This window comes from Anomaloglossus baeobatrachus, chromosome 6 (genome assembly GCF_048569485.1).
Source record: "Anomaloglossus baeobatrachus isolate aAnoBae1 chromosome 6, aAnoBae1.hap1, whole genome shotgun sequence".
Taxonomy (NCBI): domain Eukaryota; kingdom Metazoa; phylum Chordata; class Amphibia; order Anura; family Aromobatidae; genus Anomaloglossus; species Anomaloglossus baeobatrachus.
The window spans coordinates 551,453,309-551,478,415 of record NC_134358.1 but is presented as its reverse complement, the minus strand read 5'-3'; the positions used below and the strand labels follow the sequence as shown (position 1 = coordinate 551,478,415).

The 25,107-nt window shown below is 50.8% G+C and overlaps 1 protein-coding gene across 1 annotated transcript in view; it reads left to right on the top strand.

Moving 5' to 3' along the window:
• The first annotated feature begins 8,969 nt into the window (after window positions 1-8,969).
• The window catches only part of PDK4 (pyruvate dehydrogenase kinase 4), a 45,069-nt gene continuing 28,931 nt past the window's right edge, over window positions 8,970-25,107 (top strand). The window contains exons 1-4 of the mRNA XM_075315682.1: window positions 8,970-9,107; window positions 10,834-10,979; window positions 14,928-15,069; window positions 24,566-24,637. Of these exons, the coding sequence (XP_075171797.1) occupies window positions 10,862-10,979; window positions 14,928-15,069; window positions 24,566-24,637 (332 nt within the window). The 5' untranslated portion in view covers window positions 8,970-9,107; window positions 10,834-10,861. The remainder of the gene's footprint in view (window positions 9,108-10,833; window positions 10,980-14,927; window positions 15,070-24,565; window positions 24,638-25,107) is intronic.

Here is a 25,107-nt window from a genome sequence, read left to right as displayed (position 1 = left end):
CTTGAGTGCGAGCACGGATCCGAGCGGCTCGATGGTCGCAGCCGAGCCCGCGGGGCGGTACAAATACATCAGTTGTTTCAGGACTGTCTGGGATTTCTACAAAAACTGATATGTCATTAATGGGATCGGCTTGAAATGTAATGAAACTGATTTGCTGAAGCACAAATCTTCAACATCTCCTAAAACTCCAAATAAAGGTGGTGTCTCATAGGAATGCTGCAGTTGCAGGGGAACATGCTAGTAATGAAGATGTCTATAAGAGCAGTGTTTTCACATGCTCAGTAACACTTCACTCCCACCATGGATTTTAATACCCTGGTTTTCAGGATCCGTGGGGGAACCCCGGCGATCATACATTCATAGCCTGTCATTATAAGTTATTAATGGATATTTCCCTTTAAGACCATGTATGTTTTGTTGTACTTCTGTATTGTTGGGTGTTTTACCCCTTCACTGTCAGCCCACCTTGGCATCTGAGAATCTATGGTCTACTCTAGTAGATGTGATAAGCATCAATCCCACCATATCCTGTCATAGTAGCTGACACCTGGAGAGTACCAGCATCAGTACAGCCTTGTGATACTGAAGTGAAGTCATTTGAGGACAGGATTTTTGCGCCAAGAGGGGTAGATGGATAGATGAACTGAGGTACTTTGAGAACCAAGAGACTGAGTTGGGCTTGTCCATCGTAAAAGTTGGTGGACAAGAGACTGAGGTGGAATTGTCCATCATGAGAGAGTTAACAGGTCAGAGACTGAGGTGGGCTTGTCCACTGTGAGATTTGGTGGACTAGAGATTAGGTGTGGTTGTCCATTGTGAGAGAGTTGGTGGACTAGAGACTGAGGTAGGATGGTCAACTGTGAGAGAGTTGGTGGACTAGAAATTAGGTGGGGTTGTCCATTGTCAAAAAATTGGTGGACTAGTGACTGAGATGGAATTGTCCATCATGAGAGAGTTAGTGGACTAGAGACTGAGATGGGATTGTCCATTGCAAGAGAGTTGATGGACTAGAGACTGAGGTGGGATTATCCATTGTGAGAGTTAACGGACAAGAGACTGAGGTAGGATTGTCCAACCGTGAAAGTTGCTGGACAAGAGATTAGGTGGGATTGTCCATTATGAGACAGTTGGTTGACTAGAGACGGAGGTGGGATTGACCTTCGTGAGTTGGTGGACTAGAGACTGAGGTGGGATTGTCCAGCGTGAGAGAGTTAATGGGCAAGGGACTGAGGTGGGATTTTCCATCCTGGGAGAGTTAACGGGCTACAGATTGAAGTTGGTTTGTCCACTCTGGGAGCGTTAACGGGCTAAAGACTAAAGCGGGCTTTACACGCTGCAACATAGCTAGCATTTGCTGGTGATGTCGAGCGTGATAGCACCCGCCCCCGTCGTACGGCCGATATGTGGTGATTGCTGCTGTAGCGAACATTATCGCTACGGCAGCGTCACACGCACATACCTGGTCAGCGACGTCGCTGTGAAAGCCGAACAATCCCTCCCTCAAGGGGGAGGTGCGTTCGGCGTCATAGCGACGTCACTGCGGCGTCACTAAGCGGCTGACCAATAGAAGCGGAGGGCTAGAGATGAGCGGGATGTAACATCCCACCTACCTCCTTCCTTCTGCATTGCCGGTGGACAGAGGTAAGGAGATGTTCGTCGCTCCTGCGGCGTCACACATAGCGATGTGTGATGCCGCAGGAACGAGGAACAACATCGCTAATAAGCAGGCAACGATTTTTGGTTTTAGGACGACCTCTCCAAAACCAACGATTTTTGCCTGTTTTGCGATCGTTTAAGGTTGCTCGTACGTGTCACACGCTGCGATGTCGCTAACGACGCCGGATGTGCGTCACAAACACCGTGACCCCGATGATAATATGTTAGCGATATCGCAGCGTGTAAAACCCCCTTAAGGTGAGATTGTCTACATTAAGAAAGTTAAAGCGTTAGGGGCAGAAGTGGGCATATTTATTGTGAGAAAGTTGGTAATCAAGATGCTGATGTGGGCTTATCCATCTTGAGAATGTTGTTGGGCTGGAGATTTCAGTGGGCTTGTATATATGATGACGTGGGTTTTTCGATCAGGAGAGAATTGGTGGGATCGAGGCTGAAGTGAGTTTATCTATTGTGAAGGAGTTGGTGAAAAACAGGTTGAAGTAGCCTTGTCTATCATGAGATAGTTGGTGGTCAAGACGCTGATATGGCCTTGTCCATCAAGAGACAGTTAATGGGCTAGGAGGGGGGTGCCTGATATAATGCTTGGCAGTGAGTCTCCAAATTTACTTTGAGGACCCACACAACTAAAAATGCTATTAGCGTACCAGCAAGGTCCAGATACTGTAAGAGACTAGCTAACATTAAGCTGACAGGAGTAACTACTGCTGCCCTAAAGGAGTGGTTTGAGAGGACCTTGAACCATACGAGTGGTCAGCTTTGGCAGGTTTATGAAGGCTAAAGGCAGTCAACCTTGAGAGACTGAGCGAGTTGTGGGTGAACTTCAGCATGCTAGCATATTTTCTGCTAAGGGTAGCAATTTTGTAGTAGTTAGTGTTTTTCCAACCACAGTCAACCCTAAAGACCCTGAGCAGGATAGATGTTTTGGCTTTGAGATATGACTAAGTGAGGAAGGCTGTGGAGAGAACATTCTCTGCTGTGGAACTAAGTGATGGGTAAAAATTTGCAGCCACTACATGTAATCAACTCAACTCTCTGGGAATTCAAGTGCTGTGCCTTGTAGGTACTATTCTGAAACTCTAGATCCGAGTTTGAACTATGTCAATTGGGCTTACTGTACTGCTCAAGCCAGTGGTTGTCCGCTACGGTCATGATGGGGAAGTGGGGCACGTCGATGGCTCTCGTCTTGGTTTACTGCAGTGAAGCCCCTGACTGACTCCTGTCCTCCTCAAGGGTACAAGCATGCCTATACTTTTGCAGTATGTTTACTCTTGTGTAGAAGTGTTGTACATTTTCATTCATAGTTCACCTGTACAGTCTGTAAGATGAAATCTGTGAGGGTATATTCACACTGAGAAATTTCCTGTATATATTATGGAGGAAGCAGAGTGAGGGGAGGAATATTATGGCGAGGGGCAGAGTGAGGGGAGGAACATTATGGTGAGGGGCAGTGTGGGGGAATATTATGGTGGGGGAGGAATATTATGGAGAAAGGCAGATTGGAGGAGGATATGTGGGATCTTTGCTTCATAGCCCAGTACAATGACACACATATTCTGCTTGTCAGGCATTTACAAGTTACCTGCAGCCCTCCAGCAGTTAAAAAACTACAACTCCCAGTGGGATATGCTGAGGTTGTATTCTCCAGCAACCAGATATTTACAGAATGCAAGGCCATTGACTTACAATATTATTATTATTATTATTATTATTAATATTTATTTATAGAGCACTATTAATTCCATGGAGCTGTACATGAGAAGGGGGTTACATACAGAATACATATACAAGTTACAGTAGACAAACTAGTACAGAGGGAAGAAACCATTGGCCGAGTTCCCGAGTGTTGCGAAGGAGCACTTCATTATTAATTGTTCCTCTGTGTACAGTAAACAGACTTGTTATTGCTGTAGAACTTTCCGAATACTTTGCAGGAAATTGCCGATAAATTAAATGCGATACTAAAGTATTAACTGTGCATCTGAATGAGACTCATTAACATATGGACAAAATGGACAATGGAAAACCCTAGGACAAGTCCTTACATGTCACTGCGGAGGGCAGAAACTATGCATTGTACAAATATCTGTACAAACTATCTGGCGGTGTTTTCCGAAAGTCTTGCATCAAATATAGTTGGTCTATCAGGACCCCATATAAGAGCAGTACAGATAGAAATATTGGTTGTCATCCCCCCCAAAAACCAGTACAAAGGTGTCCCACAAAAAATAAAAAACAGCAAATTTACCTCAGATATTGCATTTTTATGTCTTTTAAATGACATTTTGGCACCTTCTGAATTAAAAGTAATTTTTTTTTCTCATAATCAAAGGTTAACAGATATAAATACCTTTTTATCTATATTAGAATTGACTCCAAGACGGACATATTTATGGTCTAATTTCACCCAACTGGATAAGATTACGGATTGGATCTACAGATTAAGATTGGATCTAGATTACGGAATACAGAATGAACCCCGGGGATAATTATACAATTATTTTTTTCCTGAGAAGGGTCAATAGGTAGACACAAAAATTACGGTAGCTGAGAGTCACATTTTCATGTTTTTGCATATTTTAGCACCTTAGATGAAGAGTTTATTTAAGCCAACTAGTCACTACCATGCTTGGTATGCGTAATTAGGGATGAGCGAGCACTACCATGCTCGGGTGCTCGGTACTCGTAAGGCTATGTTCACACATCAGTTTTTTGGCATCAGGCACAATCCGGCATGTGCCTGATGCAACGGATCCAGCGCAGAATCTGCAAAAACGGATGCGCCGGATCCGTTTTTGCATCCGTTTCATCAGGTTTTTTTGCTGGATCCGTTTTTTACAATAAATTGGAGCATGCTCAGTTTAAAAAAACGGATCCCGCGGCCGCATCCGTTTTTTGCCGCATCACGCCGGATCCGGCGTCCATAGACTTTCATTGTAGATCACGCCGTATCGCGCCGGATCCGGCACGATAAGTTTTTTTTCAGAGACAAAAACATCCAATGAGACGTTCCATTCCGCCACCGCATTGTGTAATTACGCCGGATCCGTCAAAAAACGGATGCAACGCAAGGCCATCAGGCACAATCCGGCGCTAATACAAATCAATGGGGTTAAAACGGATCCGGCGCCGGATCCGTTTTATCCGTTTTTTTCCGGATTGTGCCTGATGGAAAAAAACTGATGTGTGAACGTAGCCTAACTAGTGATGAGCGGGCACTACCATGCTCAGGTGCTCGGTACTCGCAACTAGTGATGAGTGGGCACTACCATGCTCGGGTGCTCGGTATGCATAACTAGTGATGAGCGGGCACTACCATGCTCGGGTGCTTAGTGCTCGCAACTTGTGGTGAGTGGGCACTACCATGCTCGGTACTCGTAACTAGTGATGAGCAGGCACTACCATGCTCGGGTGCTCGGTATGCATAACTAGTGATGAGCGGGCACTACCATGCTCGGGTGCTCGGTATGCATAACTAGTGATGAGCGAGCACTAACATGCTCGGGTGGTCGATACTCGTAACTAGTGATGAGCGGGCACTGCAATGCTTGAAATGAGCAGGTCAGATGCTCGAATGGGCACGACTCGAGTACCGAGCATAATGAAACCTCATGAATTTACCTCAGGGTGAACACATTTATGGTTTATGTTCATGCCGAAGGGAATGTGATATACATTACACATACCAAATCAACGAAACTTCAATGATATCAATCTTTCCCATTAGGAATCAGAAGCGTTTGTGAATCGGTTTCACCAACTTCAGTGCAAATGAAAATGAAGATAAGAGTTATTGTCATGTGACGCCACCTGCGGGTTGCAGTTAAGGATGGAGAACCGCCGCTGCTGAATGTGGGTACTCCCAGGGCTGGTGGTAGTGGCAGCTGTGATAGTAGGCCCTCCGCAGGTAGGGCTGTGCTTGGGAGATGTAACGGGGGCAATAACGGAGACCACACCAGGTTGTCTTTAACAGTCTCTACTCACTGTTGACCCAGGGGTTCCTGGTTCAGGTCCCAGGAGGACCAGTGCCAATGTACTGACCCAGGTTGCTCTGTCCCTGGCACTCTCAGTTGATTGGGTCCCCATAGCGTGGAGAGTTTGGGGGCCCCGACTGTCCCTTTTGGGGTACAGTCTCCTTCTCCGTACGGCGGGCAGTGCGGACCCTGCGGTGAGGTAAGTGTCCGAACCCCGATCCTAGTTTACTGCTGATGCCCCCGGATTATTTGGTTCGGTGAAGTCCGTGGAGGTGTCCTCCCCGGGCAGGTATTTGCCAAACAGTGTAAAACTTGCGCTTGACCTAGGGCCCTGTGCCCCGTTCCTGCTCCAGTCCCAGCGGTATCTCGGTACCAGTCCTGGCGACCTCTCTCCTGTGCCCATGGGGTCATCGTTACACGGACCCAGCTCAGGCACGTCCGCACACTTCTTCTGTGTGCTCCCAACTCTCCTTCTACTCTCTGACTGACTGACCCCTCCCACCAGGCTGGCTATATCCAGGGACTCGTTCCCATGGCGACCATCCCCTTACATGGTTAACCCTCTATGCCCAGTGTAGAGAGGAGAATTAGAATTTAGATTGTGTTTTGGTGGAATCGGCACTGGTACTCCAGGTTCTAGGGGGTAGGTCCTGCATCTCCAAGAGGATGCAGTTCCCTGTAGTGCCCTGTGGGTCTCAGGGGCGCTACGATTGGATCACATGTTGTGTGAGGTCTATCACAGTTACTCCCCGCCTTTTTAAGATGGTGGAGCCTGTCTTCTCATGCCGACTGTAGCTTTTGCTAAACAGTTCCATGTGCTGTTGTGTTCCAGTTGCTGTGATTTATTGCTTGGTGTGTTGTGGAAATCCTCTTGTAGTCTGGTTATTTCCTCTCTGTTCTTTATTTCCTCCTTATCACGTATTGTCTCATATCTCAGTTTGTGCTAGCTGTGTGATAGAGTTTTGGTTTCCCCGTTTATTTATATCTGTGGGTTCAACCACTCCTGTCCCAGCCCACCCCCCTTAAGTGGGAGTATAAGATCAGGGCTTGCCAGGAGTGAGGTAAGTAAGGCGGCCCAGACATCTTCACCATCAGATGTATCTCTGAGATTAGGGATAGCTAGAGCCCCCTAGCCTGAGGGCCAATCTAGGACTCCAGGTCCCCTGTTATCCCCTTACATCCTGTGACAGAGGCGATACCTGAAGCCCATTTAAGTAACACAAATATCCCAGCTGCTCCAGGACAGCATAGTCTCAAGAGCATGGAGCAGATACCAGGAAAAGAGGAAGCGTAGAGGGTCACCAACCCAACAGCATGACCGGTATCTGCTCCTTTGTTCGAGGAGTAACAGGATGATCACTTGTCAAAGTCATACAAAATTGCCTCCAGCTGCTACTGGTATGAATGTTATAATAGAGTCAAAATCAGATCCTATGAGAGCGACATGAGGGTCTGACATTGTGGGATCTGCGATGACAATCTAACAGTGCCATTGCCATCTCCGACATTATTTTCTCATAGATGAGCACAGGTTCATACTGATCACAAATGTAAGAGTCTGGAGACACCCAACATTGCTGATTTGCAAAGAAGGCAAATCCTTGGAGGGTCGTACAAACCTCCATGTCATATCTAACTGCTGTGGGGTACCGGGATGAAGTCCTCAGAGCCATTGTCAGACCTAACGATGGTACAATTGGCTCTGGTTTCAGGACTATGGCTGACCTCATGTAGGCAGATCCTGGATGACAAAGGCTTTATGCCACCGACTGTCCCTCACGTTCCTGAATCTGATTGAGAACCTTGGAGACATTTTGTATCGGTGCCACAGACTGTGGAAGATGGTAATGCCTTGCTCCAGGTCAGGGATGAGATCCCCCATCCCATGGCACCATCTACCGTCTCATCAGGAACATGCCCAAACATTACCGGGGGCCATATTCTCTACAGTCACATTACGAGCTGCCACCATGAAATTCACACAAATTACATCTGTGATTTCACTTTTTGACTTCGATTTTTGCGGTGATCATGAATCCGATTCTCGGGCAATTGATGATTTGGTTTTTATTGACAGTGATAATTTATTACACCATTTATATCTATCATCGAGATCCAATGTACAAGTTACATGTCCCCGGCTCCATTTTTTGAACAGTGTATAATGTACCTCAGAAATCACATTTTCAGATGCGATTTTACCTATTTTACCTCAGGAAAGCGCTTTTTATGGGTGTATTTTCACAAAATGGAAATTAAATATACTATGCACAGCAGCGGACACAGAATTTACCTCAGAATTAATTGACTTGAATTTTTTTTCACTAAAGGAAGGTTATTTTACCTCAGGAATCACAATTTTCATATATCTTGGCACCCTACGTGGTGCTTTTACCTCAGGAAAGTGCTTTTTATGGATGTATTTTTACAAAACAGAAATTAGATGTACTGTGCACAGCAGCCGACACAGAATTTACCTCAGAATTGTGTTTCTTTTCACTAAAGGAAGTTTATTTTTCCTCAGGAATCACAATTTTCGTATATCTTGGCACCCTACGTTGTGCGTTTACCTCAGCACGGCCATATTTATGGTTTATTTTCACACAAAGGGAATAGGACATAATCTCCGCTGCACCAGATGTATTTTTACCTCAGGAATAACAAAAAATGTTTATTTTCCCTCAGAATCAACGTTTAATAGGTGTTTGAAGCGTAATTTCACATTTATACGCCTTTCAATTGACATTTTTTCACTCTAAATTGAGAGTTTACCTCAGAACTGACCTATTCATTTACTTTTCACACATCTGACATCGAATCTACCTCACAAATAGCTAATTCAAAGTCAATGGGTTCCTAGAAAGTGAAATGAATGGGACACAACACTGCAGCGAATGAAGGCACAGACTGTACTACTGGGGGGTGCACTGCAGTCAACAGTTGACGCAGCAAAAGCAGCACATCCCCCTTCAAGCCCCTCAGTCACAGCAACTACATGACCCAATGAGGTGCCTCAATGCTTGTACTGTGCCTGGCAACATTCCCTTCTTGCCCCGCCCACACGCTGACGACCCCCACGTCTTGTACTTGTTTGTTCCGTTCTCCAGTATCGAGAACGGAGTACTCTCTGATTGGACTGTTCCATATTGGCAGGGGCGGGGTGTTTTCTCAGAGATCCCCCGAATGAACGTAAACAAGGGTGGTCACTGATTGGAGGGTTGAGCTGTCAGTCAATAGACTGGGCGGGATTTTTGTCCACTTGGCTCCGCCCCTTGGCTACTGAATAATAAAAGCGAGTGGCTGCAGGGCGCTATCAGTGACGAGTGGACCCATAGGCTGAAGCATTAGCCCACACTGGAGCTGCAGTACATTCTCATACGGTTGCATCATACTGAGATTCCCCTGCAGAGCTGACACTCCATACATCAGAGTCACAGGGGGAGCTGCTCATTGTGAGGGGTGAGTGTCCTAAATCATTAATGGGGGGCACAGGGGTGCATGATGCAATGATAACCAGTGGCTGCTGCACAAATATGTGTTGTATCGCATGTTTTTACTAATGGAACTACAAGTCCCAGCATGCACTGGGAGCAATAAGGGGGTGTAAGAAGTTTTGCAACTTTATAAACAGTTTAGGGGGAATGAAGTAATTATGACCCTGTCCAGCTGTTCCAAAACTACAACTCCCAGCATTCCCATGCACTCTGCGTCTATCGGGGCATGCTGGGAGTTGTAGTTTTGTTCCAGGTTGGATTTCCTGTATTCTAAAAAGTGCATGCACCAAATTTATTCCAATTTCTAGAATAAATGTATTTATTTTTGGAAATGGTGTAAATGATGGAGGAGGGATCATTCACTGACAGTGGTCAGTCATGCTGGCAAATTGAGGGGATTGTGGCATAAATTTTCAGTGGGTATAATAATGCTCACCATAGGAGCTGGCACCTTGGGTGCCCTGGTGGCCCGGAGGTGGGGTGTATACAGATTCCCTGCTGGTGGAACAAGGAGTGGGGCGGGAAGGGGTGATTGCATGGGGGGTAGGTTGTTAGCAGATGTCCTGGTGGTATGGAGGGGCTGGGTATTTGCAGATGCTCTTGTGGTACAGGGGTGAGGGGGCTGGGTGTTTGCATGTTCCCTGGTGGTATGGGGGTGTGTGGTTGCTGATTCCCTGGTGGTATGGGGATGAAGGGGCTGGGTGTTTGCAGATTCCCTGGTGGTATAGGGGGGAATGGTGTGGTTGCAGATGCCCCTGGTGGTACAGGGGGGGGGGCTGTTGTTTCAGATGCGCTGGTGGTACGGGGGGGTGGGTGGTTGCAGATGCGCTGGTGGTACGGGGGGGGGGTTGCAGATGCGCTGGTGGTACGGGGGGGGGGTTGCAGATGCGCTGGTGGTACGGGGGGGGTTGCAGATGCGCTGGTGGTACGGGGGGGGGGTTGCAGATGCGCTGGTGGTACGGGGGGGGGGTTGCAGATGCGCTGGTGGTACGGGGGGGGGGGTTGCAGATGCGCTGGTGGTACGGGGGGGGGTTGCAGATGCGCTGGTGGTACGGGGGGGGTTGCAGATGCGCTGGTGGTACGGAGGGGGGGTTGCAGATGCGCTGGTGGTATGGGGGGGTTTGCAGATGCGCTGGTGGTACGGGGGGGGGGGGGGGGTTGCAGATGCCCCGGGGCTGGGGAGGTGGTAGGTGGTTGCTGCCCTGGTAGTACGGCAGGAGGGGGTGGTTGCAGGTTCCCTGGTGGTACAGGGGGTGCAGCTGCCCATCATCCCAGGTCACTTAGTGTTCATAGTCCCTGGCACTGCCTGCTTCCTCTTTTCCTGGCTGGCACCCATTATTTGCCTTGTACCTGCCGGTTGTATACTCTGCCCTGGCTTGCCGTGTTATATAACTATTTGTAGAGTTTCACAACCTCCTGTTAGTTTGTCACTCGCCCACCGGGTACAGGACGCCTCCTTCCATTATTTATTATCCTCGGTGCCCTTAGAGACCTGGACTGACACGACCTGAATCATTTTGGGGTACGCCCGCTGTAGCAGGCTGGCATCACTTTACACATCGGTGCCCAACCTCTTGTGTTTCCAGCTGTTACCAAACTACATCTGGGCATGCTGGGAGTTGTAGTTTTGCAAAGTTTAAAAGCCAGTGTGACTATATATGATTTCTTCTTTCTTTCCCCCCCCTGTGCAGATAAAGCCGCTTATTTCTGAGCTCCAACATGAAGTTTGCAAAGTTCCTGCTAAAAAATGCCGCTCTGGCAAATGCACCGAAACAGATCGAGAGGTTCAGTCGCTACTCACCGTCGCCGCTCTCCATGAAGCAGTTTATCGATTTCGGTGAGTGCTTTCTATGTGGCCACATACAAGGGCCGAGCGGAGAATACATGTGTTTTGGGATATGGGGGAAAAAAATTAATTTAAAGGGATCCTCCCGTTTTATAAAGTTGGCGCCCCCCTTTATCCAGCACCAGTCATGTGTACCAGTCCTTTACTACGACTTTACCATGACCCCAAATAAACTCTCGGCTCAGCTTTTCCTGGTGTTGCTTTGTTTTCTGCCGCTCAGCTACCAAGGCCAGCGCCCATCAAAGGGACAATTCCTCACTATATTTACTGGTTGTGACACTTTATTGCTTTCTGTTATCAGTCATTTCTGTTAGACTTGATGGCAAATATTAACTCCTTTTTTCACTTGTTACATTCAAATGATGACTATTATATTCAGAAATTGCTTTGTGATCAGCTTTGAATTTTTTTTTTTTGTGTCCCTTGCATTGCTATGTAAGGATCTTCTTCACCCTCCCCCTCGACTCTTATATCTCCTGGGGCCGGGGGAGGGGTGTGAGATGTTCTCTCCTTATACAGGAGGGATCTCGTCACTGCCTCCAGTTGTTTTCGGAGCTTCTGACTCTTCATTCCCCCCACATGTTGTGGAGTAAACAAGTTGTCCTCCCTCCACCACCTGCACGTACCGAGGGCCGATGTGCTCTGTACATAACAGAGGATCCACATTGCAGACCCTGATGAAGAAAAATGTAAATTTGCGCCCCTCCCCCACACACAAAAAAAATGCATGGGAACAATGGCACTTTCACAACTTCTCCCCAGTGCATGACTCGAATTTCACCTCCATGCACACGTTTTCACTACTTCTTGCAAAAGGATAGTTTTGCATTTTTATCTTGCAAACTGTTGAGACAAGGGAGTTACCCAGTCTGTGTATGGACCACAATGCCCAGCCAGACCGCCTGTGTCCTGACCTGACCTTTTGGTTTCGGATATGCCCATGAAGCTGTAGGTTGGGATGAGGAGACCCCCGGTGAGGCTATGCTCATATGGTCCATGAACTTAGACTGTGAGCCCCAGTGGGGACAGTGGTGTACCGTATTTTTTAGTATTATAAGATGCACCACCCAAATTTAAAGGGGGGGGGGTTAAAAACAAATAAAATTGGAGCCTGTCTTACAATCTGGTGGTGTCTTACCGGGAGTGGTTTACAGTGGTGGTGGAGCGGGGTCACAGGAGGCAGCGGAGTAGGGTGATGGCACTGTGCTGGGTCTGCGGGATGCGGGCGCTGTGCTGGGTCTGCGGGATGCGAGCGCTGTGCTGGGTCTGCGGGTGCTGGGTCTGCGGGTTGCGCTGTGCTGGGTCTGTGGGTGCTGTGCTGAGTCTGCGGGTTGTGGTCGCTGTGCTGGGGCAGCGGGGCGCTGTGCTGGGGCTGCGGGCACCATCCTGATAATTTTGGTGTTGCAAACTTCAAACAATGGCGTCCGGAGTCGGCGCGTGCGCAAATGGAGCTCTCGTCTCAAGATCTCATCTGCACACGTGCCACCACCGGAAACCATTGTTCTACCAGCAGCGGACTTAAGGAAAATGGTACCCGTAGGCAGCACGTGTGCAGATGAGCTCTTGAGACGAGAGCTCCATCTGTGCACACGCCGACTCCGGGCGCCATTATTTGAAGTTTGCATTGCCGCAGCATTGCTCCTATGACTCCTTCCCACAATCCCAGTAAGCAACATTCTGATAAGACACACCTTTCATTTTCCTCTCAAAATTTTGGGAGGAAGAGTGCGTCTTATAATATGAAAAATACGGTATGTAAAAGTGCCGCTATATAGCGCAAGCATACTAAATAAAATGCACCTGTCGGGTTCATCCAGTGGCCACATGCGAGTTTCCGTAGCCTCCTGCTTGCTCAGCAGATGCTGGGGGGGAGGGGGGGACACGTCTCTCCATACAAACCTCCTTTTATAATGCAGCATTTCATTGCACTGCTGGAGTCCGCGCCAGTCTGAAGCATCGGAGCATGCTGGGGGTAGTAGTCATTCAGCAGCTGGAGAGGCACCTGTTAATGCTGATAGAGGACATCTGCCTCCTGAGGTCTCAGATTTGCAGTCACTTAGAAGCCATTGTCTTCTCCCTCCTGTGGGGGGGGATCAATGAGGCTTATTGATTAGCCACAAAAAACAGTAACCCAAAACCTTAACCCCCTGTTAGGTCACCACCTCCTGTTTCTTTTTCTAACTTCAAATGCAAATTACTTCTATTTACATATAAAAAAGAATATTAATCTTGTCCTGAAATGCAACCCAAAACCTGGGATTAAAATGCACCAGAGGCTTCCCCGAAACGGCAAAAAATGTTAGCTCCGTATATAATCCCGGAGTCTTTTGTTAGTTATTTTTGATTCTGAGTGACAACCAATCATGGGTTAATAATTTTCCAGCTCACAACCTTTCCCAAATACTAAATATCCAATCTGTTTACCCATCTGGACACCCCCTTTAATTAGTCACTTATTTACCATAAGTGTAGAACCGTTACTGCCAGGTTCCTGCACTGATCGCAAGTGTCCAGTCTCCCCACAGCGCCACTGCAGGGGAAATGAAGTATTACAGTGTCCATTCATCATGGGTCCTCCAGACGCTAAAAACTTGGCTCAAGGACTCATTTTCAGGGCTTGGAACTCCTTGTTCTTCTGATTTCTTAGAAGTCTCTTTGGCCTCATGTCTGAGGAGTGGCTTGATATCCGTCCAGCAGTTTTTCCAGGGTTCTTCTAGGGAATGCAGCAGATGTCCTCGGCAGCTGATAAACTTCTCAAGAGCAAAGTCCTTACATAATTTAATCATGTTGACTACAACTCCCAACAGGCACCAATATGGGTCTGCAACGCCAGCTCTTATGTGCTCTTATCTCCCAGAATGCCCTGGTAATTCTGTTGCTTGTGTAGAACTACAACTCCCAGGAGTCATTCTGCATTGCCGCTATTTAACTTAAGTCTACACGTGCCGTGTGGCTATTTCAGAGTTGCTGGGAGTTGTAGTTCAGTGCAAATCCATGCATTTGGACTTCCAAATTGTAGCTTTCCATCAGTGGTGAATCTACACCCCCCCCCCCCCCGCATGCTGGGATTTGTAGTTTGTCCACATTACATAGTGTAAGATGAGGGGGTGACGCTCGGGGTGCATGGAAAGCTGGGTAGTAGTGTCAGCAGAAAATAACAACTCCGACATAATCTCGTATTTACTCCAGCGGCTGGGGTTCAACAGGGCAAGGGCCGACCTCCGATAAGGAGGGCACAGTCCAAGTGCGGAGCTTGTGTTTTGGCAGCCGCTTATCAGATTGTGGCTGAGCCGTGTGGAACAGATCGCTGACTTCTAATAGAAGCGAATAAACACTGTTATCTTTCAATAATCTTTCATTTGTAATTTTATGGAATTGCCTTTTAAGCAATTGTCTGAATTAGTTTCTGTTGGATGCAATTCAGGAAATATTGAAAACCCACTATTACGATGCGTATTTGCAATCTTTCTAATATTTGCATTCCTCCATATAGTAATTCTGACATGCAATCTAGCAGCCTGTATTCTGCACATTTTAAAGGGGTTGTGTCCACTACTTGGTCAACCCTGTCTCATTCCCCAATTAATAAGCCTATACTCTCCTCCGGTGCGGCCGCGCTTTCAGTTATATCTAAAGACGTGTTCCTTGGGCTGATTTGACCAATCCACACTCGGCGTCTGTCTCCCTGCCTTTGCACATTTGAGCAGGATGTAAGTGCAGCGCTGGCTTCCTGCTCAATCGTCCAAAGGTGGGGAGCAGGAAGCTGGCACTGACTTTAGTGGTGCAACCTGCATGGACCCACACCCAGACTCTGCCCCCCCCCGTCTATTTATTGGACCTGCTGTGTGAGAATAGGATTTTAGGCAATGTTTTATCTTTGTTTAATTTGTTTAATATTTTGTTGGACTTAATGCTCCTTTTTTTTTTTTTTTTTTTTAGGGTCGGCCAATGGCTGTGAGAAGACGTCTTTTGTTTTCCTGCGTCAGGAGCTTCCTGTCAGGCTGGCGAATATCATGAGGGAGATCTTTATCCTTCCGGATGCGTTACTGAGAACGCCGTCCGTGCAACTCGTCCAGAGCTGGTAACTACAACCTCCAACATATATTTTACAGGGTCATATCCTCTGCATCATTGATGGCGTATTAAATGGAAACAACGAGCAGGATTTTCATATATAAAGTAAATCCAGTGCTATGCTGGTGCTCGGATGCTGAATGTAAGCATAGCTTCTGTTCTGAGATTGCATATTTTATTTCTGAACTATGTGAAAGTAAAGTTCCAGCAATGCACTGCTATTTGATTGACAGGTGCAACAGGAAAGGAATATGGGGGTTGGGTCTTGCTATCTATTCCCACCCCTGTCTGTCTGCCAAAAAGCTGTGCTTACATTCAGCATCCTAGCACCAGTACAGCACTGGCCTTACTTTATATAGGAAAATACAGCTGGTTGGTTCCCTTTTAACCCCTTCCCGACCATGGACGGAAAGATCCGTCCTTGTGCCCTGGGCCTTAACGACCAAGGACGGATCTTTCCGTCATGGCGGAATCGCGGCACCGGAGCCTCCGGTGACTGCAATATGTTAACAAAAACCGCAGATTCGGGGAGGAGGGGACCTGTTCCTGACCTTAGGAGGGGTGGTGCCTCCTCCCCGGACCTACGGAGGCTGTGATTGGCTGACGAACGCCGCTCAACCAATCACAGCCACTGTAATGTTCCAGCCATTTAAAATGACTGAAACATTGAAATCCAGCCCTGGCCAGTGCAGCTGTAGCACTGGCCATTGGCTGGATCTGGGTGACCTCACTGGATCACCCTCCCCCAGCTCCAATGCTCTGATTGGAGAGATCGGCCTTGTGACCGATTTTTCTCTAATCACAGTGGACCTGTTGCCGGTGACCGCCCCCATCAGCTTCACTTGTCCCTGCAGCACGCCAGCACACTGAGCACAGTGAGTGTACACAGTGCAATGGCAGGGCGACAAGCTCCGGTCCCATGCTGTTATGAGACCGGAGCATGGGACCCGGAAGTTGCCGCGCTGCCATTGCACTGTACGAAAAGCGTCCCGATCCGCTGCCCTCCGCGATCTGCCACCTGTCTCCCCGATCTCCTGCCCGCACCCTCACCCCCACACCTCCCGATCCGCTGCCGCCGCCGCCCTCCATCTGCCACAGTGCCACTGCTCCCCCCAATCTCCTGCCCGGCCCCTCACCTCCGTGCAGCAGATCGGAGGGAGCGGTGGCACTATGACAGATGGAGGAGGACAGGGATCATGCACCCTGTCCTCCTCCATCTGTCATAGTGCCACCGCTCCCTCCGATCTGCTGCCCGCCCCCTCCCCTCCGTGATGTGCTGCTCGCCCCCTCCCCTCCGTGATGTGCTGCTCGCCCCCTCCCCTCCGTGATGTGCTGCTCGCCCCCTCCCCTCCGTGATGTGCTGCTCGCTCCCCCCACCTCTCACCCCCGTGGTCAGCTACCCGCCCCCTCCCCTGTCACCGCCGTGCTGCACGCTCCCCCCACCTCTCACCCCCGTGGTCAGCTACCCGCCCCCTCCCCTGTCACCGCCGTGATGTGCGCTCCCTCCCCTGTCACCGCCGTGATGTGCGCTCCCTCCCCTGTCACCGCCGTGATGTGCGCTCCCTCCCCTGTCACCGCCGTGATGTGCGCTCCCTCCCCTGTCACCGCCGTGATGTGCGCTCCCTCCCCTGTCACCGCCGTGATGTGCGCTCCCTCCCCTGTCACCGCCGTGATGTGCGCTCCCTCCCCTGTCACCGCCGTGATGTGCGCTCCCTCCCCTGTCACCGCCGTGATGTGCGCTCCCTCCCCTGTCACCGCCGTGATGTGCGCTCCCTCCCCTGTCACCGCCGTGATGTGCGCTCCCTCCCCTGTCACCGCCGTGATGTGCGCTCCCTCCCCTGTCACCGCCGTGATGTGCGCTCCCTCCCCTGTCACCGCCGTGATGTGCGCTCCCTCCCCTGTCACCGCCGTGATGTGCGCTCCCTCCCCTGTCACCGCCGTGATGTGCGCTCCCTCCCCTGTCACCGCCGTGATGTGCGCTCCCTCCCCTGTCACCGCCGTGATGTGCGCTCCCTCCCCTGTCACCGCCGTGATGTGCGCTCCCTCCCCTGTCACCGCCGTGATGTGCGCTCCCTCCCCTGTCACCGCCGTGATGTGCGCTCCCTCCCCTGTCACCGCCGTGATGTGCGCTCCCTCCCCTGTCACCGCCGTGATGTGCGCTCCCTCCCCTGTCACCGCCGTGATGTGCGCTCCCTCCCCTGTCACCGCCGTGATGTGCGCTCCCTCCCCTGTCACCGCCGTGATGTGCGCTCCCTCCCCTGTCACCGCCGTGATGTGCGCTCCCTCCCCTGTCACCGCCGTGATGTGCGCTCCCTCCCCTGTCACCGCCGTGATGTGCGCTCCCTCCCCTGTCACCGCCGTGATGTGCGCTCCCTCCCCTGTCACCGCCGTGATGTGCGCTCCCTCCCCTGTCACCGCCGTGATGTGCGCTCCCTCCCCTGTCACCGCCGTGATGTGCGCTCCCTCCCCTGTCACCGCCGTGATGTGCGCTCCCTCCCCTGTCACCGCCGTGATGTGCGCTCCCTCCCCTGTCACCGCCGTGATGTGCGCTCCCTCCCCTGTCACCGCCGTGATGTGCGCTCCCTCCCCTGTCACCGCCGTGATGTGCGCTCCCTCCCCTGTCACCGCCGTGATGTGCGCTCCCTCCCCTGTCACCGCCGTGATGTGCGCTCCCTCCCCTGTCACCGCCGTGATGTGCGCTCCCTCCCCTGTCACCGCCGTGATGTGCGCTCCCTCCCCTGTCACCGCCGTGATGTGCGCTCCCTCCCCTGTCACCGCCGTGATGTGCGCTCCCTCCCCTGTCACCGCCGTGATGTGCGCTCCCTCCCCTGTCACCGCCGTGATGTGCGCTCCCTCCCCTGTCACCGCCGTGATGTGCGCTCCCTCCCCTGTCACCGCCGTGATGTGCGCTCCCTCCCCTGTCACCGCCGTGATGTGCGCTCCCTCCCCTGTCACCGCCGTGATGTGCGCTCCCTCCCCTGTCACCGCCGTGATGTGCGCTCCCTCCCCTGTCACCGCCGTGATGTGCGCTCCCTCCCCTGTCACCGCCGTGATGTGCGCTCCCTCCCCTGTCACCGCCGTGATGTGCGCTCCCTCCCCTGTCACCGCCGTGATGTGCGCTCTGCTCACCTGTCTCCCCCGTGATCTGCTGTCCGCTCTCCCTCCACCTCTCACCCCCGTGATCTGTGCTCTGCTCACCTGTCTCCGCCGTGATCTGTGCTCTGCTCACCTGTCTCCTCCGTGATCTGTGCTCTGCTCACCTGTCTCCTCCGTGATCTGTGCTCTGCTCACCTGTCTCCTCCGTGATCTGTGCTCTGCTCACCTGTCTCCTCCGTGATCTGTGCTCTGCTCACCTGTCTCCTCCGTGATCTGTGCTCTGCTCACCTGTCTCCTCCGTGATCTGCGCTGCGCTCCCTCCCCCACCTCTCACCCTCCCCGATCTGCTGCCTCCTTCATCTCCTGTGATCCAGCTGCCCAGATCCATCCTGTAGGGTAGCTATCCCCAATCTCACCTCCCACTCCCCTTCCCACCCATCCCCCCCACCCGCTCCCTCCCCCCCATCCTCTGCCGCTCCTGCATCCACTGCGCCCTCTCCCAGCCGCCCCCACCCTATCCCAGCCGCCGTCTCACAATCACAGATGCTCCCTTTAGATGCCGCTGCCCCCCCCATCTGCTGCATCTCCATCCCCCCCCCCCCCATCTTCCGCTGTTTTTTTTTTTCTATGCCATGGGGGTCTAGTTTCCAAAATGGGGTCACATGTGGGGGAACTCCACTGTTTCGGCACCTCAGGGGGTCTCCAAACAGCATGGAGTGCGCTAATTATCCCAGACAATTTTGCGTTTGAAACGTCAAATGACGCTCCTTGCCTTCCGAGCCCTGCTGTGCGCCCAAACATTTGAGTTCCACCACATATGAGGTATCTGCGTACTCAGGAGAAATTGCACAATACATTTTATGGTGCAATTTTTCCTGATACCCTTGTGAAAAAAAAAGCTACCTGGTTGAAGTAACAATTTTGTGGTAAAGTTTTTTTTTTTTTTATTTTCACGGCTCAACTCTATTAACTTTTGTGAAGCCCCCAGAGGCTCAAAGTGCTCAATAAACATCTAGATAAATTCCATGAGGGGTCTAGTTTCCAAAATGGGGTCACATGTGGGGGAGCTCCACTGTTTCGGCACCTCAGGGGCTCTCCAAACGCAACATGGTGCGGCTAACGATTCCAGCTAATTTTCTGTTCAAAAAAGTCAAATGGCGCTCCTTCCCTTCCGAGTCCTGCCGTGCGCCCAAACAGTGGTTTTTCGCCACATATGAGGTATCTGCGTGTTCAGTAGAAATTGCCCAACAAATTTTGGGGGTTCATTTAATCCTGCTACCCTTGTGAATATGCAATATTTGAGGCTAAATTAACATTTTTGTTGCAAAAAGTAAAATGTTCATTTTTTCCTTCCACATTGCTTTAGTTACTGTGAAGCACCTGAAGGGTTAATAACCTTCTTGAATGTGGTTTTGAGTAGCCTGAGGGGTGCCGTTTTTGGAATGGTGTCACTTTTGGGTGTTCTGTGTCATGTAGACCTTTCAAAATTGCTTCAAATGTGATGTGGTCCCTAAAAAAAGTGGCTTTGTAAATTTTGTTGTAAAAATGAGAAATTGCTCATAAACTTTGAACCCCTATAACTTCCTTAAATTTTTTTTTCTTTTCCCAAAATTGTTCTGATGTAAAATAGACATGTGGGAAATGTTATTTATTAATTATTTTGTGTCATATGTCTCGTTGGTTTTAGAGCATAAAAATTCAAAGTTTGAAAATTGCAAAATTTTCAAAATTTTCGCGAAATTTCCGTTTTTTTTCACAAAGAAATGCAAAAAATATCGGGCTAAATTTACCACTAACATGAAGCCCAATATGTCACGAAAAAACAATCTCAGAATCACCGGGATCCGCTGAAGCGTTCCAGAGTTATAACCTCATAAAGTGACACTGGTCAGAATTGCAAAAAATGGCCTGGTCTTTAGGGTCAAAATAGGCTTGGGGCTGAAGGGGTTAAGAAATTACAACCTTTTTATACAGTTATACACAGATGGAGTCATGGTGCTGTGGGTGACACAAATAAGGCTATGTTCACATGTTGCATTTTTGTAATTGTGTATGTATAAAATCTATATTTCACTGAAAAAAAATGGTATAATATATATATATATATATATAAGTAGTGAATGAAGTAGATATTAAAATATATGATCTATATGTTTTAATATCTATTTCATTCACAAAAAATATATATTTTTTTGTGAATGAAATATATATATATATATGTTGTGTGTACTTACCAAGTGTTTGTGTAGGGCGCTGTACATGTTCTGGGTGTGGCGGGGGGTGAGAGCGGTGTTGTATGTGTGTTGCGTTGTTTGTGGAGCGCTGTGTGTCTGTAGCTTGTGTGTGTGTGTGTGTGTGTTGCGCGGTTTGTGTGGTGTGTTTTGGGGGGAGGTATGTTTTGTGCAATGTGTGTGTTGTGCGGTATGTGCGTATATTTATGTATGCCGCGGTGTTTGGGTGTTGGGTGTTGGGTGTTGTGTGTGTGTGTGTGTGTTGGGGGGAGGTGTGCACCTCCCATCGTGCTCCATCCCCCATGCTGCGCACCCCCCATCGTGCTCCATCCGCCATGCTGCGCACTCCCAAACGTGGTCCATCTGCCATGCTGCGCACTCCCCAACGTGCTGCATCCGCCATGCTGCGCACTCCCCAACGTGCTGCATCCGCCATGCTGCGCACTCCCCAACGTGCTGCATCCGCCATGCTGCGCACTCCCCAACGTGCTGCATCCGCCATGCTGCGCACTCCCCAACGTGCTGCATCCGCCATGCTGCGCACTCCCCAACGTGCTGCATCCGCCATGCTGCGCACTCCCCAACGTGCTGCATTCGCCATGCTGCGCACTCCCCAACGTGCTCCATTCGCCATGCTGCGCACTCCCCAACGTGCTCCATTTGCCATGCTGCGCACTCCCCAACGTGCTCCATCCGCCATACTGCCCGCAGCATCAGCCTCTCTGCCCGCAGCATCAGCCTCTCTGCCCGCAGCATCAGCCTCTCTGCCCGCAGCATCAGCCTCTCTGCCCGCAGCATCAGCCTCTCTGCCCGCAGCATCAGCCTCTCTGCCCGCAGCATCAGCCTCTCTGCCCGCAGCATCAGCCTCTCTGCCCGCAGCATCAGCCTCTCTGCCCGCAGCATCAGCCTCTCTGCCCGCAGCATCAGCCTCTCTGCCCGCAGCATCAGCCTCTCTCCTCCCAGCATCAGCCTCTCTCCTCCCAGCATCAGCCTTTTCTGTCCCCAGCATCAGCCTCAGCCTCTCTTCTCTCAGCCTCCCCCTCCCAGCCTTCCCCAGGATCAGCCTCTCTCCTCCCAGCCTCCTCCAGCACGCCGTGCTCCTCTGCCGACACACACCCGATCGCATACACTCACGCACACACACACTGACGATATTGCACATACGCGTTCACACTCACAACATCCGGAGATACCACATGCTTCTGGCCATGTGATCCTCCGGCAGGTCCTGGAAGTTCACTGCACAGTATCGCCGCTGAGAAGCAAGCGATATCCCAGGATGTTGTGAGTGTGTGGATGTGATGTGATGTGATGTATGTGTGTGTGTGTTCCGCCGCTGCAGGACCTTGATGCGCTGGTAACTATGCTACCATGGTTACCAGCGTATCCCGTCCCCCGCTCGCACGGGAGCCCACACCAGCATACGGCGGCAACCCCAGCAATGCGAGGGTATGTGTCGGCTGGGTTGGCGACGTACGCTGATGTGGGCTCCCGGGGGTACAGTACTCACCTGGGAGTCGTGGCTCCGTGTCGGTCGTTTCGGGGAATACGTGGGGGGGGCGGGGCCAGAGCGAGCGTGCATTGCGTGAGGGGGGCGGGGCATGGGCGAGTTGCCTGGGCGAGCGGCCAATCCGTGCGGGGGGGCGGGGCCATGGCGAGCCCAGCGGCCAATCAGCTTTGTGTCACCGTAAGGACACAATTTTGGAGCAAGACAGACAGACAGACAGACAGAGGCAATTATATATATAGATTTATTTTTTTTTTTTCATTCACAAAAAAATATAATATTTTTTTGTGAATGAAAAATTATATATAATCTATCCATTTTTTTGTGACATAGAGATAGATATAGATATATGTCTCAGTCACAAAAAAATAGAGATGGAGAGATAGATATTATAGAATTTCATTCACAAGTATAATGTATATAGTTTCTCAGATTGTAAAATGCACTATTTTAAGAGGCAGAAAATAGGGGACAAAAAATAAAATTTATTTTATGTTAAAATGGGGGTCCGTCTTATAGGCAAAATGTAGTCTACATGGGGTGAAGCTGGGAGGTGGGGTGTACGGCTATGGACTTTAGGGAAATGGCGCTCTGAGATATCAGTCCACGCATGCACCGCTTTTGCTGCCATTTTCATGTAGCCTCGCTGGGAGATCAATGGCGCCTGCCTTGCTCCACCAGTACACCCCTATTCCCAGCCCAGGCCCACAGCATTGCCCCACACTTGTGCTGCTGCCAGTTTGTGACTCCCGTGCACACCCCCCTTAGCATTGAGTTCCTTTTGACGCTGGGTGTGTACACCCTGCTTTCGGTACTTGTCCACACTAAACCCCCCCCCCTCCCCCTTATGTGCACTACGCCTCTCTGTAGCCGGGACACACACTCCCTCCCCTCCCTTCTCCTGACAGCATTGTAGGGGGGGTGGGCAGATGCAAATCCCTGTACAGGTGCGCTCGCTGTGGCTTCTCCACATTTCTGAGATCTGTAGACTGTAAGTCTATGTGCCCACTGGACTCTGTACCCGTGGGATTTGCCACGGAAAACCTAATATGCAGACTGATGAGCACACAAGCCCCCCCCCACCCCCCCCGTTGATCAGCTATTTGGAGCTCAATGTGAATGGTGTGTTAAGCGTGGTCTGGACTAGCATTAGACATGGGGGAGACCTGGCGCTGTCGGCCCATACATTGTGCCATCCATTCATTGCATAACACTCGCTCCAGGACAGTACCGCACCCTGGCAGGGAGATCACCTTTGTAGAAAACAACCTCTGTGTACCGGCTGCCCTGGCACTGGGTACAGAACAGTTTGTCCCAGTTTCCTTATCTCTGGATTGTGAACGTAGTTGGGACACGTCCAAGGAAATTCCAAAAAGCTGCTGGCGTCTTATGCCAGGTACCTGTCTGTGAAGAAGCTGGGGCACTACTGACGGGAGGAGGCACTGACTACACGGGGCACACAGGCTGACATAGGGGGCACTGTGACTATACGGGGCACGCAGGCTGACATAGGGGGCACTGTGACTATACGGGGCACGCAGGCTGACATAGGGGGCACTGTGACTACACGGGGCACACAGGCTGACATAGGGGGCACTGTGACTACACTGGGCACGCAGGCTGACATAGGGGGCACTGTGACTACACGGGGCACGCAGGCTGACATAGGGGGCACTGACTACACTGGGCACGCAGACTGACATAGGGGGCACTGACTACACTGGGCACTCAGGCTGACATAGGGGGCACTGTGACTACACTGGGCACGCAGACTGACATAGGGGGCACTGACTACACTGGGCACTCAGGCTGACATAGGGGGCACTGACTACACTGGGCACGCAGGCTGACATAGGGGGCACTGACTACACTGGGCACGCAGGCTGACATAGGGGGCACTGTGACTACACTGGGCACGCAGACTGACATAGGGGGCACTGACTACACTGGGCACGCAGGCTGACATAGGGGGCACTGACTACACTGGGCACGCAGGCTGACATAGGGGGCACTGACTACACTGGGCACGCAGACTGACATAGGGGGCACTGACTATACTGGGCACTCAGGCTGACATAGGGGGCACTGTGACTACACGGGGCACGCAGGCTGACATAGGGGGCACTGTGACTACACTGGGCACGCAGGCTGACATAGGGGGCACTGTGACTACACTGGGCACTCAGGCTGACATAGGGGGCACTGTGACTACACGGGGCACACAGGCTGACATAGGGGGCACTGTGACTACACGGGGCACGCAGGCTGACATAGGGGGCACTGTGACTACACGGGGCACGCAGGCTGACATAGGGGGCACTGTGACTACACGGGGCACGCAGGCTGACATAGGGGGCACTGTGACTACACGGGGCACGCAGGCTGACATAGGGGGCACTGTGACTACACGAAGCACGCAGGCTGACATAGGGGGCACTGTGACTACACGAAGCACGCAGGCTGACATAGGGGGCACTGTGACTACACGAAGCACGCAGGCTGACATAGGGGGCACTGTGACTACACGGGGCACGCAGGCTGACATAGGGGGCACTGTGACTACACGGGGCACGCAGGCCGACATGGGACATAGCCAGGATTCCTCGTACCATACATGATTTTATCGTTTATGAGCTGTGATTGCTGATGTCTCGTTCCTCTCCCGTCAGGTACATCCAGAGTCTGATGGAGCTGATAGAATTTGTGGAGAAGAATCCGGAGGACCAGCGGGCGCTGTCGGAGTAAGTGCCGGCTGCTTCTGGCCGCGGTTATAGCTGCAGGCGCAGGACGGGGATTGTCACAATCCAGAGATCGCTCACCGCTTGTTTATATAAACACACAAGACATTTCTCACAATCACGCCTGGAGGGATGTGAGGAAACGTCTACCTGCCGGTGTAATAGTGGTGCTAAATACCTCTATAATAGCCCTGCGATCTCCGGAGAGATGAGCGGCGCTGCATATCTCTTCTGCAGTAGAAGCCTTGTTCTACTTTAAGGGGTTGTCCACTATTTGGACAACCCCTTAATTCCCCTGGTTCGCCCCTGTACAAATAAATAAGCCTATAGTCACTTCCGGTGTGGCTGTGGTTCCAGCGATGTCTGAATTTGCATTCCCGGGGTCTACGTAACAATTTGAAACACAGGCACTGCGACCATCCAGCGCTGGTTTCCTTCTCCCCGCCTTTTGTACGTTTGAGCAGCATGTGAGT